Raw genomic sequence first — 14,812 nt, 5'->3', positions numbered from 1 at the left:
TTTGTCATTTAATCTGTCTTGCATCCTATCACAGACGCTGACTTTAGTTTATTACTGTCTGCTCCAATTAACAGCTTGTCACAATCAAAAGTATACTATTTTGCCCCAAGAATTATGTCACATGAAAGAGAGCAATAACTTAGTTGGCAAATAGATCCAATGTTTTCTAGAAGAATATGAGCATGCCTTAGCCAAGTGGCTCAAAGAGGACGTGCCTGGCAATTAAATCTCAGATCCTTGTTGATGTCCTGTTAATAAACAACCAAAACTTGGAAGATCAAACTGTGCAACAGGTTTCCCCACATGCATTGTGCAGAACGATTGTGGTGTGGAGGTGTGAGGGAGGAGAAACAAATAGTAAGAGGCCTAGTTAGGGTCAGCTCAGTTTTGACAAGGTGACCTCCAATTTTAGTTTTACAACCTTTATTATTGCTAACAGAGAAACAATCCACAGATACTGGTAATAATTGTTTAATGAGTACTGAACCACAGCAAGAATTAACATGTGGCAACAAGCCGTCCATATACCAAGTACAGGTATAGTGTTCAAAATCACTATGTTGGCACTTCAGTTGTAGTACACAGAACTTTCTAGATGACAATGGTATTTAGTTTATAGTAAAACAAACTTGCAAACTACACTTCCCAAAGAATGATAATCCTAGTTTCATGTCACTGGAGAAAAGTGCCTTTAAATTTGTGAATATTCCTCAAGCAGATTTTTTTTTTTTTTTTAAACCACTTGCATAGTTCTAATTTACAAGGTCACTTGCATAAACATTAAGCTCCTAAGTACTGACACACTGACTGCAAAGAAAATTACTGAGAAAAGGAACTTGGTTAAACGTCTACTTTTACACTGATACAATTCTGAAAAAAAAGTTACAATTTAAAACAGAAACAAAAAATATCTTTCACTTAGGTGCAAGACAGACACTAGAAATCTAGGTTTCTCTCGCAATTTGGAAATAGCCCGTTTTACATTGACTACAAGTGTTAATTCAAAATCCTCTTCAAACTTTAGTTGGATCTTCATGCATGGGACATGGTGGAGAAGCAGAGTTTCAAGGTGTAAGGATATGGGCCACCTAAAAATACAAATGGAGTTTCATTTGAATCTTGGCTTCCAAACAAACTATAAAATGCATGCATTAAACATTAATAACAAATTAAAATATACATTAATATTACAAAAGTTGATACTGTCTGTAGAATCCCTTACCATTAACTCAAATTGATATTATAAATTATTTGCCATTTGTTTATTCCAATTTAAATGTTGAAAATGTGTCACATTGCATAGGCTTATGTAAATTAAATCATTTGCTAGCTCAAAAATGTTTATATATATATATATACACACACACACACACACATATATGTATTATATAAATAAATAATTCTATTTTTTTGCCACATATACTGCAACAATGTGGCCGTACCACAAATCAATAATCTATCATTCTATTAGGAAGAAAAGCTTTCTGACATAATGCTGGCACAGGCTATTTTCACAACAATAACCCATTATTCATTTGCTTTAAGACTTTGAAAATTGGAGATTTACATATTTTACGAAATGTTCGTTTTAACTTCATTCCAATCAATTGCCAACTCTGTTCACAAAAATGTTTCAATTAAATTCTGCTATTCACAACCACCAGAAATTCCTGCAATATACACTTGTTCAATCTAAAAACTGCTTTAGTGCAATTCATACACAAAAGCCCAGATGTGGTGAATTCAATACTTCTGGACATACAAACCTACTTGACAAATTTCCCCCCTCCTCCAAGTGAAAAATACTCTCCTCAATACAAGTTAGTGATAACAGTAGCAAATGTGATTTGGTCTCGACAAATACTATTCACTTTTTTTTCAATGCGCCAAGGAAATCTGGGGGCGGCACGGGGGCGGTGGTTAGCACTGCTGCTTACGGCTCTGAGGACCCGGGTTCGATGCCGGCCCCGGGGTCACAGTCTGTGTGGAGTTTGCACATTCTCCCAGTGTCTGCGTGGATTTCACCCCCAGGGTAGATTGATTGGCCGCGCTAAATTCTGCCCCTTAATTGGGAAAAAATGATTGGGTACTCTAAATTTATATTTAAATAAATACTGCTCATGGGCACCACGGTGGTGCAGTGGTCAGCACTGTTGGCTCGTGGCCGAGGTCCCAGGTTCGATCCCGGCTCTGGGTCATTATCCGTGTGGAGTTTGCACATTCTCCCCGGTTTGTGGGTTTCGCCCCCACAACCCAAAGATGTGCAGGGTAGGTGGATTGACCATGCTAAATTGCCCCTTAATTGGAAAAAATGAATTGGGCACTCTAAATTTATATTTTTTTTAATTAGAAATGGTGCCGTCAGTAGCAGAGGCACTGGTCCCCTTTCAAGTCGTGTGAGAAAGGCGGAGTAGCGACTGGAGAAACAGGAGGTGACAATCAGGGAGCTGGAGAAAGTTATCCGACCAGAGCGACTGGATCACCTCACTGGCGAGGTTGGTGGCGACACAAGGGACGCTGAAGTTCAAGGACCAAGAGAATAGGTTGCGCCATATAAACCTCTGCACTGTGAGCCTACACTAGCGGGTGAGCACAGGGAAGCACGGGTGAGGGGACCGCGGCACAACTCCCAATGGGGGAGGGAAAGAGAGAAAGACAGAACCCCATCCCCTGATCAGAATAGTCACCTGGAATGTCAGGAGACTTAATGGCCAGGTGAAGTCTGAGAGCCAACAGTCTTCCTCTAGGAGACCCACCTGAGTGAGAAGGACCGACTGCGTTTAAGAGCTGGGTGGGACAGACTTGCTAGTTGTTGTGTGGGACGAGGCCTGGGTGGGGATGGGGGAAACCGTACTGCTCAATAAGAGGGCAGTATTATCAGCGACCAGGACAGTTACGGACTTTTTGGGGTGGGTGAGGGGGGGTTGTGGTCATGGTTCTTGACGTCCTGGAATGGGCACCAGTGGTCCACGTAACCGTGTACGAATCCCAACTGGGAAGATGCTAAATTCATTAAGTGCATCATTACGTGGATGAGAGGTTGGAGACCAGATGGGCAAAACACCGTCACCCCCACCCCCCAATGGAGGTTGGACACGGCCCTCCTGGTCGATAAGGCATTTTGCAAATGGATATCACAGGCCATAGATGAGTACGTTACCAACAACCAAAATGGGGAGGGGTCACACCCTCTACCTTCTGGGAGGCGCTGAAGGCAGTGATATGGGGGAAAATTGTGTACAATGAGCGCAACAATAGGGAGGAGAGGGCAGCTAGGCAACAGCTGGTCGACTCCATACTGGAGGTGGATCAGCGGTACTCCTCAACCCCAACCATGGGCCTACTGGAGGAGAAGAAAGAGCTACAGATGGACTTTGACCTCCACTGGGAAAGCAGTGCACCAGCTCCGCCAGACACGGGGGACCTTTTACAAACACGGAGAAAAAGCCGAGTAAGCAGGCAGCCACAAGGGAAATAGCTCAGGTTAAAGGCAGAAGTGGCATGCTAGTCGCTGCACCAGAAAACAACGCCTTTGCAACCTTATACAGAGGACTGTACACCTCCGAACCCCCAGAGAAGGAACTCTAAGAAGCAGTTCTCAATGGACTTGACATGCCAGTCGTGAGGGAAGATACAGAGCCTGGAGCACCATTAGAACAGGCGGAAGTCATGGAGAGTATTAACTCCAGGCAGGCGGGGAAGGCACCAGGGCCAGATGGATTCCCGGCAGACTTTTACAAAATATTCGCAGCAGCACTGGCCCCACAGAGGGTGGCACGATGGTGCAGTGGTTAGCACTGCTGTCTCAGTGCTGAGGACCCAGGTTCGATCCCGGGTCACTGTCCGTGTGGAGTTTGTACATTCTTCTCATGTCTGCATGGATCTCGCCCCCCCCCCCACCCCCAACCCAAAGATGTGTACGGTAGGTAGATTGGCCACACTAAACTGCCCTTTAATTGTAAGAAAATTGGGTACACTAAAAAATGTTTTAAAGCATTGACCCAACACCTGCAGAAGATGTTCGCAGACTCGTTAGTAAGGGGCACCCGGCCGCCAACACTGGCACGAGCCTCAATATCGCTGATATCCAAAAAGGACAAAGACCCAACAGAGTTCAGGACCTTGAGGTCCATCTCAACATAGACACAAAGATCCTGGTGAAGGCCCTGGAGAGGCTGCTGGAGAGCTGCGTGCTACAGGTAGTCATGGAGGACCAGAAGGGCTTTGTCATGGGCAGGCAGATAACACCGAACATCAAGCGCCTGCTGAAAGTGATAATGACCCCATCAAGGGACAGATCAGAAGAGATCATTTCGGGCAGCACGGTGGTGCGGTGGTTAGCATTGCTGCCTCACGGCGCCAGTCCCAGGTTCAATCCCAGCTCTGGGTGACTGTCCGTGTGGAGTTTGCACATTCTTCCCATGTCGATGTGGGTTTCACCCCAACAACCCAAAGATGTGCAGGGTAGATGGATTGGCTAAATTGCCCCTTAATTGGAAAAATAAATTGGGTACTCTTAACATAGAACACAGTGTTGAAGGAGGCCATTCGGCCCATCGAGTCTGCGCTGACCCACTTAAGCCCTCACTTCCACCCTATTCCCGTAACCCAATAGCCCCTCCTGACCTTTTTGGACACTAACGCAATTTATCATGGCCAATCCACCCAATCTGCACATCTTTGGACTGTGGGAGGAAACCGGAGCACCCGGAGGAAACCCACGCAGACACGGGGAGAACGTGCAGACTCCGCACAGACAGTGACCCCAGCGGGGAGTCGAACCTGGGACCCTGGCGCTGTGAAGCCACAGTGCTATCTACTTGTGCTACCCCAAATAAAAGATATGGGAAAGGGAGGTGGTATGCATTAGTTTAACGGTAGACTCCCCTTAAGGGAGAAAAAAAGGAGTGAATTATGCAAGTCATTACACATCGATAGGCAACAGCCAGGAAGCTGAATCCTCATGTTACACAGATAATTACAGTTAATTACCATTTGAGAGTTTGCGCATAAGGACAGCTGTAGTTGAATCTCGTATGTGTCTTAAATGTTGTGATCATGGTAATTTGTATTGTAAGTTGTATGGGAGTAAAGATCTAATATTTGAATGTGGATTTATACAAAAAAAATCTTCAGCTAGCTATTTTTGCTGGTCATCTCAGAATTCAAAAGGAATATCTGAGCTGCATTGACAGCTGGGTTGAATGTACCAACGCATCATACCACAATCTGTTTCACAACCCAAACAAAAACAGAAAATGTTAGGAAATACTTGGCAGGCCTGGTAGCACCTGTGGAGAAATATTTCAGGTTCTAACAAAGGGCCACCAACCTGAAACATTAACTTTGTTTCTCTTCCACAGGTGTTGCCAGACCTGCTGATTATTTCCAACATTTTCTATTTACAGATTTTAACCATCTGCAGTACTTACCTGTTGTTCCAAATCCCAGTTGTGCCATCAAGACACATTGCTTCTGCCCTTCCCCAAGGGTTAAGGAACAGTGAAGTAGGTCACTCTTCTACTTTTGCACTCTGGTCTCATTCTCAATTTGAGAAATGCAGCCCCTACGATGGTTATGCAGCATTCTCCCCAAATTTCCCCATCAGCCACTATGGCCAAAAGGAGTTAACCAATTAACTAGATGGAGATCATTTAAATCACCATACAATTAGACAACTCCATGTATCCACTTCAATCAAGCCCAGGCTCCAGAAGCAAAGAGAATCCTTACCGGTCATACAATCTGAAACTTTTAGTCTTTGATCATCCCATTTATCATGGAAACTTACTTGTGTTTTTCATCTGGTAGTGATTCAGGACTGTCAGTGCTTCCACGGCATCGCTTTTCGTCTCCCACTCCAACAGGCCAGACAAACTCCTGTCAGCTAGAAAGTAGAAAGTAATCTTGCAAGTAGACCATCATAAAATACTAGAGTAATTTTGAACTGGTATCAACACTATCTGACTGTTCATATGCAGTCAGGTTTTGCCATACAGTGTGAAAATGGTCATGTCTTGTCGTCCACCGTCAAATAAACCTTTCTGCAGACAAATAAAGGCAAGGCTGAAAACCTTTCAGAAAATCCAGGCTTTAAAGACAATTGTCCGCTCAGAGTACACAGATTTTAAAATCTGTGTAGTCCATGAAACTTTGCTCCACCTATGAAAAACCTTTCCAAACATATACCTCCAATTTACACCCCTCTGCTCCTCTCATTCTACACGTATGTGTTCCTCTTCCACCGTCATCAACTAATATTCCTAGTACCCTGGTGTTCCCTTTCCAAAGTCCAACAGCTTGCACGCCCTCAGAAACCACCTTTTCTTCAGCTAGGCCCCATCTCCTAAACTTTTGTTCGGTGTCCATCTCTTTGCAAAACACCTCATTATAATAAATATGCATGTAAATGGTTATCAAATTGAAGGTGATGTAAAGAGAGGAGATGCAAATCACCTTGAATTAACCACGAAATAACATCTGTACCCACAATCACATACAATGCTCAAAGTTGATCTAGTTAGAAGCAAAGCATGGTTAATTCTCAAAACATTAATAAAAGATCTTTATCAAAAATTAAGCTTCTCCAAACTAGCAGAGGATAATAAATTATATTTGGGACAGTTTTCAATCGTCAACTTTCACAATTGTATTACTTACATTTCCCAGTAAATGTCTTGAAAGTTCTAAAAGCTTTCAGTTCGCAATCCTCGCAAACCTATGCAAGATGAGAGTTGCAAAAGAGTGTGAAATAAAGTATAACAGTGAAGCCATCATCTCAGTGCATCACAACTACCAGTGTACTATTCTTAATGAATGCAGAATTGCCATTCTATGCTAGTTATGTCTTATGGGCGACTTCCGGTGGCGGCCATGGAGTGAAAGGTCGCAAATTTGGCAGCTCGCGCTCATGGTGGTCTTTTTGTGGCTTTTACGCCGGAATGTTGTAGAATTTTGTGAAGTAAAGGTGTAGAAGCAGGAACAAAAGCAGGGGACCCCTAGTTGATGGAGACGAAGAACAGTCCACCTCGATGGCAGCGGAGATTGGGATGCTGCAGGACCAGCAGAAGCGACTGTTGGAGAAAGTGGAGGACCTGGAGAACCGTTCACGGAGGCAGAACATGCGGATCGTGGGTCTGCCGGAGGGGAAAGAAGGGTCGGAGGCTGGTGCATACGTGGGGAAGATGCTGGAGAAGCTGATGGGGGAAGGTGCGTTCGACAAGCCGTTGGAGGGCTCTTATACTTAAGCACCAGGGGCGTGCCCCCGAGGGCGATGGTGGTACGACTACATTGGTTCCTAGACAAGGAACGTATTATGAGGGAGGCCAGGCAGACAAAGCGGTGTGTGTGGGAAGATGCCGAGATCCGGTGTACCAGGACTTGGGAGCCGAACTCGCAAAGAGGAGGGCGAGTTTCAATAAGGTCAAGTCGGCCCTATATGAGAAAGGAATAAAGTTTGGTCTGCTTTACCCGGCCTTACCCAGCCTGTCTATGGGTGACCTAGGAAGGTCGGGAGCTGTACTTTGGCTCGCCGGAGGCCGTCGTGGACTTTATGAAAGACAATAAACTGACGGGAGAATGAAGACCTTGAACTCTGACTGTGGGGAACTGAGCTATGAGCTATGTTTTGTAAAACTTTCAACGTTTAATTTGCGATGTTTGGAAAGACGTTTGAGGCTCCGTATATATATTTTCTTTCTTTTTCTGTTTTTCATTCGGTTCTGAGTGAGGTTAGTTGACTAGATAATACTTTGTTAAGGGAGATGGGGTGGGCCTTTGTGCTTGGATCTTGGGAGGGATTGTTTGTTTTTGCTTCTTGCCATTGTTTTGGAAGTTTGCATTAAGAGCGGGGGGGGATATCAGTGGGGGATAGGATGCTAGGCGCCAGGGGCGGGAGCTGCCAGGCTAGCTGGGAGGACTAGTTCACGGAAGCATAGTGGGGGTGAGCTGAAGACCAATGAGGGGGAGGGGGCGGGGGGGGTAGACTGCTGACGGGGTAGGGACTTTTAGGGTGGTGGAGGAAAATAGTTGATGACGGTAGCTGCCGGAGAGCGGGCTAGGTGAGGTGCGGGGCATGGGCCAAGGGCTGGCCTAGGAGAGGCTATGGCTGAGCGACAGGGGAGGGGGGCAGGGGGCCCTCGATCAGGTTGGTCACGTGGCATGTTCGTGGACTGAATGGGCCGGTCAAAAGAGCCTGTGTGTCTGCACACTTGAGGTAAAAAGGTGGACGTGGCCGTGCTGCAGGAGACACAATTAAAACTGGGAGATCAGGTTAGATTGAGGAAGGGATGGGTCGGGCCAGTGTTTCACTCGGGATTGGACTTTAAAACAAGGGGGTTGAAATTCTGGTCAACAAAAAGGTGGCATTCGAGGTGGGGGAAGATAAGAGGCAGACCCGGGGATTAGATTTATTATGGTTAGCGGGAAGCTGGAGGGAATGGCCGTGGTGCTGGTGAATATATACGCCCCAAACTGGGATGATGTTGAGTTCATTAGGAGGGTGCTAGGGAAGATTCCGGACCTGGACTCGCACAGATTGATTTGGGGGGGGGAAAGAGATTTCAACATGGTCCTGGATCTGAGACTGGACCGGTCGAGTCCCAGGACTGGAAAGGTATCAGCAATGGCAAAAGAGCTGCGGGAGTATATGGAGCGCATGGGAGGGGTGGATCTATGGAGATTCAGGAGGCCAAGGAGTAAGGAGTTTTCATTCTACTCCCATGTGCACAAAGTGTACTCCATATAGACTTTTTCGTGCTGGACAAAACGCTGCTGGCGGAGGTGGTGGATACGGAATATTCAGCAATTGTGGTGTCGGACCACATCTCACACTGGGTAGATCTGCGAGTGAGTAAAGGAAAGGCCTCCAGCGGCCGCAATGGAGGCTAGATGTAGGACTACTAGCGAAGGATGAGGTGTGTGAGCTGGTGAGGGAGGCCATTTGGGGGTCGATAAAGAGTAATGATACGGGTGAGATCTCAGCAGGGGTGGCGTGGGAGGCACTGAAAGCAGCTTTCGATTCAGGCTCACAGGGAGAAGACTGAACGGGTGGAGTTGGACAGGCTGGTAGGTGAAATTTTACAGGTGGACAGGAGACATGCAGAGTCTCTGGATGTGGGGCTCCTCAAGGAGCGTCAGAGACTGCAAATGTAATTTGAGCTCCTGTCCACAGGCAAGGCAGAGGGGCACAGGTAAGCTGAGGAGGGTAAAGGGGGTGGTGTATGAATATGGGGGAAAAGCCAGCAGGATGTTGAGGAAACAGGAGGCGGCAAGAGAAATTGGGAAAATAAAGGATACAAGGGAGGTGGTTGTGGACCCGGAGGGGTGAACGAGGTGTTTCCGAAATTTTATAGCCGACTTTATAAATCGGAACCCCCGGCCGGGGAGGAGGGTATGAAGCGATTATTGGGGGGGCTGGAGTTCCCGAGGGTAGATAAGTAGTTGGTGGAAGGATTGGGAGGCCCAATCGGGCTTGGGGAGATGATAGACAGACTCTGGGGCGATGCAATCGGGTAAGGCTCTGGGACCTGACTGATACCCAGTGGAATTTTACAAAAGGTTTTCTGGGTTACTCTGGCCATTCTTGGTAAAGGCCTTTAATGAGTTCAAGGAGCTGGGAGTGCTCCCTCCAATGTTATCACAGGCATCAATTTCCCTTATTTTGAAGCGGGATAAGGATCCAGAGAGCTGTGGATCGTATAGGCCGAATTCTCTTTTGAATGTAGATGCGAAGTTGCTGGCAAAGATCCTGGCCACAGGATAGAGGACTGTGTCCCGGGGGTAATAGGGAAGGACCAGACGGGATTTGTGAAGGGACAGCACTTGACGTCCAACATTAGACGGCTCCTAAATGTTATAATGATGCCAGCGGCGGGGCACAAAGTTGAGGTGGTAGCAGCCATGGATGCAGAATATGGGGAATTTGACCTTTGACCGGGTGGAGTGGAAGTACTTGTGCGATTGGGTTCGGGCAGGGATTTGTGGACTGGGTCTGGTTGCTATACCAGGCACCGGTGGCGAATGTAAGGACCGGTCAGAATACTTGTCATTTGTGTAGGGGGACAAGACAGGGGTGTCCGCTCTCCCCACTCCCCATAGAGCCCTTGGCAATGGCCGTTAGGTCATTGAATGTTTGGCGGGGGATAGCGAGAGAGGGGTTGGAACATAGGGTCTCGCTCTACGCAGACGATTTGCTCCAGTGCATAACAGATTCGCTGGGGGGGATGGCTGGATTTATGGAGATACTGGAAGACTTTGGTTGGTTCTCAGGCTACAAGTTAAATATGGGCAAGAGTGAGATGTTCGTGATCCAGGCATGGGGGCAGGAGAGGAGACTGAGGGAGTTACCGTTCAAAGTGATGGGTAGGAGTTTTAGGTACCTGGGGATTCAAATGGCTAGGGACTGGGGTCAGCTCCATGTTAAATCCGGGCAGGGCGGTTGAGCATAGGAAAAGAGAATTCCCGCTCCCGCTGTCATTGGCAGGGAGGATGCAGACTGTGAAGATGACAGTCTTCCAGAGGTTGCTGTTTGTTTTCCAATGTCTTCCAATTTTTATCCCCAAGGCTTTTTTCAGAAAGATGAACGCGGCGATCTCGGGTTTTGTATGGGCTGGTAAGACCCCGAAGGTGAAGAAGGTACTTTTGGAACGGGGGCACGGGGAGGGGGACTTCGCCATGCCAACTTTTATAAACTACTGGGCGGCCAACATATCAATGGTTAGGAAGTGCGGTAGTGTCGGTGTGGGAGCGAGTAGAGGCGGCATCGTGTAAGGGTACGAGTTTGGAGGCTTTGCTAACGGCACCCCTGCCGTTCTCGCCGGCTCGGTACTCCTCAAGCCCAGTTGTAGTGGCAGCCCGGAGGGTGTGGGGACAATGGAGTCAGCACATGAGTTAGGAGGGGGCGTCAGTATGGTCACCGATTTGTGATAATCACCGGTTTGTTCCGCGGGGGGGGGTCTTTTGGAGGTGGTAGCGGGCAGGGATTGAGAGATTTGGGGATCTCTTCATTGAGGGCTTTCTGAGCCTGGAGGCAATAGAGGAGGAGTTTGAGTTGACGTGGGTACAGGTTTCAGTACCCACAGGTACGGGACTTCGTCCGGGGGCATGTTCCAAGCTTTCCTCGCCTCCCCAAGGGGACTACAAGATAAGGTAATGTCTAAAACAGGTGTTGGGGAGGGGAGGGTCTCGGAGATATACAAAGAATTCATAGAGTGGGAAGGGGTCCCAATCGGGGAAGTGAAGAGGAAGTGGGAGGAAGAGTTGGGAGGGGAGCTGGAAGTCGGACTGTGGGAAAAGGCCTTGGAGAGTCAATTCATCCTCGTCGTGTGCCAGGCTTAGCCTGATCCAGTTCAAGGTGGTTCATAGGGCCCACATGATGGTAGCCTGGATGAATAGGTTTTGAGAGGAAGTGGAGGACAGGTACGGTCGCTGTGGGGGAAGCCCGGCGAATCATGTGCATATGTTCTGGGCGTGTCCGAAGTTGAGGGCATTCTGGCAGGGATTTGCAGACGTTATATCAGAGGAAGGGAGGGTGACTCAAGAGTCCAGAATTGGCAATATTTGGGGTATTGGAAGATTCAGGGGCCCGAGAGGGGGGGGGGGGGGGGGGGGGGGGGAAAGAGGCCGAAGTTCTGGCCTTCTCCTCCCAGATATTCCGGAGTCGGACTTTGCTGGGATGGAGGGACTCAGAGACTCCAAAATCAGGAGTGTGGGTTGGCGACATGGCAGGGTTTCTCAGGCTGGATAAGGTTAAGTTCGCCCTGAGGTTCAACTCAGGGGTTTGCTCGGAGGTGGCAGCCGTTCATTGACTTCTTATAAGAAAAATTGAACGTCAGCAGAAAGGGGAGGGGGGAGAAAATGGGAGGCATGGCAGTAAGGACAGGGAATCTAATATACGGGTAGCTAGGGTGGGAGGGTAGTTGGGTATGTTATTGTGATGTGGTTGCGTGCGTCGGGCCGCTAGGTTGTTTAGAATGTTAATTTGTTAAATTTGTTAAACTGTGAAAAAATGTTTTAAAGTTATGTTTTATGGGCAACAGTAGCTAGCACATTGCTTCACAGCAGCAGGGAGCCTCGATTTTGATTCCCGGCTTGGGTCACTGTTCCGTGCGGAGTCTGCACGTTCTCCCAGTGTTTGCATGGGTTTCCTCCAGGTACTCCGGTTTCCTCCCACATGTCCCGAAAGGTTAGGTGAATTGGACATTCTGAATTCTCCCTCAGTGTACCCGAACAGGCGCCGTAGTGAAATGAAATGAAATGAAAATCGCTTATTGTCACAAGTAGGCTTCAAATGAAGTTACTGTGAAAAGCCCCTAGTCGCCACATTACAGCGCCTGTTCGGGAAGGCTGGTACGGGCTAGTGTGGTGACTAGGGGATTTCCACAATAACTTCATTGCAGATAATGTAAGCCGAGTGCGCACAGCTTTTCATTGCCCCATCTCCAAATGAAAGAAAACCTGTTCAAACAATGAAAGTTCCTAAAATTCTGAAAGGGAATGAATCTAGTTTGGGTCTCGAATTATGCCAAAAACAGTCCTCCAGACTAGACATAATGTCCCGTTCGGGCGGCACAGTGGTTAGCAATGATGCATACAGCGCTGAGGATCCAGGTTCGATCCCGGCCCCGGGTCACTGTCTGTGTGGAGTTTGCACATTCTCCCTGTGTCTGCATGGGTTTCACCCCCCCACAACCCAAAGATGTGCACATTAGGTGGATTGGCCACACTAAATTGCCCCTTAATTGGAAAAAATAATTGGGTACTCAATGTTTTTTTTAAAATAAATGTTGTCCCTTTCACACTCCATCCTACTCAAAACCTCACAATATCCACAAGCTCCATTGCCAGTATCCTACCCAGTGAACAGTGAGGAGTCGGTTAGAAATACCAAAAAGAATTAGCATACATACTGACAAGCAATTCGGTTGAGTTCAAATCCCATTATTGTCAAATTTTGGAATTTAATTAACAAACTGCTAATCTGTGCAATGGGGCAGGCGGTCGATTCCCTGCAGGAGCCCAACATCCTAAGTCAGCAGGAAAACACCAAAGACTGGTAAAGCAACAGCCTGACAATCATGTCACAGAATCACATTCAGCCTCCAAGATTCCATCAACATCTCTTGGGATCCATCCCATTGGCAGGAAAGATCCAAAGAGATAGGGTCACAGGACAATGACAGTCGGGTTCAAATCAGCCATCCAAAAAAAGCAACTCACTAATCCCATTCATCTTCACTTTCCTCTTCGCCCTGCATATTCTCTCCTCAGGCAATTATCAAAATCGGTTTTGAAAGCCACAACTAAATCTGCCTCCAACACACTCTAAGACAGTGTATTCCAGATCCTAAATACTTTGCTGCACAAGGAAGTTTCCAATGTTGCCCTTGGTTGTTTGCCATCACCTAAACTGGTGTCCTCTACTTCTCAATCCTTCTGCCAATGGGAACAATTTATCCCATCTGTTCATGATTTTCAACACAATCTTTGGTCCCATTGGCAGAAGGCTGTGATCCTTCCTAAATGTGGACAGAATTGGACACAATACTCTAGTTGATGCCAAACCAACTTTACCAGTTCACCATGATTTCCTCACTTTTGTGCTCTATGCCTCCACTTATATAGCTCAGGATCACACGTCTTTTAAATCATTTTTTCCAACTGATTTTGCCACCTTCAACAATTTCTGCACATAAACTAAAGTCTGCCTTCTTCCTACAAGACTTTTAGAATTGTGCCTTTTATTTTGTGTTGGCACCTTTCCTCATTCTGCCTACCAAAATATGCCATTTCACAGGCGCCAGGTCCAACGAGGGCCATCACTTCAAGTGACAAAATACTCAATGTTGACTGCCCATTTACAAAACGTACTGGCCAAAGGCACAAAATTTACTGTGGGTGGGAACACCAAATGACCAAAAGTCACTTAGTACCACCACTGACAAACTATCCGAATCCGGATTGGTATGGTTGCAGAAAGAGTAATGGAACCAACAAAAGTAATTTTTGTTTGAACTGACCACCTATCTACCACAGGTACGACAGCATTAATATAGGTGAGCACTATATATTAAGACGAGACTGAGAACTTTCTGCATCGTGTTGTGGAGTACAATGGCCATGCAAAGTAGGACAGATACAGCAATCCAAATCTGGGCATCTTTATGGCGCTAAGAGTCACCAACGAGACAGTTGCACATCACTGCAAACTGTTACTTCACCAGCAAGGTCACACCTCACTTCTTTTAGTACCATCAAACCAAGTCAAGAACCCAACCTGGATTTATCAGCAAGTGTAAATGGTCATGCAAGTTGTACCATGGACTAACATTCCCTTTAATTTATTATGTAGTGTGCAGGTGGTTCAAGTTCCCGGCCGCACACACAATGCCAATATATGTGTAGCCTCTACAATGAATTTAAAAGTTGTTGTGCACCTCCACGGTTTAAGGGGAATGTTGCCATGGAACTCTTGTTTCCGTGGTATACAAGCTTCTTTTTGATGGCAACTAGCCAAGTCTTCAATATCAATATTCTGGATGGGACAGGGTCCTTCAACATAAAATATTCTGGATGGGACGGTGGCCATAGATCAGAAATTTGACTGGACCAGGCACAGCAACACAAGAGCAGCGAGAGTCAAATACTCTAATAAATGGTTCACCACCCAATCCCTTTCTACAAAGGCTCAAGTCAGGAAGTGACAGAGCACTCACCACTAGCCTGGATAGGTGCACCTGCAACAATAAAAACAGTTGCTTGGCTAATCCCCCTTGAACTCAATATCCACTCTCCACCACTAGCACACTTTTGC

The 14,812-nt window shown here is 46.8% G+C and overlaps 1 protein-coding gene across 1 annotated transcript in view; it reads right to left on the bottom strand.

Annotated features, from left to right (window-relative positions):
* Positions 1–455: 455 nt before the first annotated feature.
* The window catches only part of LOC140420335 (heterogeneous nuclear ribonucleoprotein L-like), a 56,358-nt gene continuing 42,001 nt past the window's right edge, over positions 456–14,812 (bottom strand). Inside the window, exons 11-13 of the mRNA XM_072504355.1 lie at positions 6,661–6,718; positions 5,792–5,887; positions 456–1,088 (exon numbers count right to left, since the gene is read on the bottom strand). Of these exons, the coding sequence (XP_072360456.1) occupies positions 1,033–1,088; positions 5,792–5,887; positions 6,661–6,718 (210 nt within the window). The 3' untranslated portion in view covers positions 456–1,032. The remainder of the gene's footprint in view (positions 1,089–5,791; positions 5,888–6,660; positions 6,719–14,812) is intronic.

Source organism: Scyliorhinus torazame, chromosome 1, assembly GCF_047496885.1.
Source record: "Scyliorhinus torazame isolate Kashiwa2021f chromosome 1, sScyTor2.1, whole genome shotgun sequence".
Taxonomy (NCBI): domain Eukaryota; kingdom Metazoa; phylum Chordata; class Chondrichthyes; order Carcharhiniformes; family Scyliorhinidae; genus Scyliorhinus; species Scyliorhinus torazame.
Note: the sequence above shows the minus strand (reverse complement) of the source record. Positions and strands in the feature narration are given on the sequence as shown.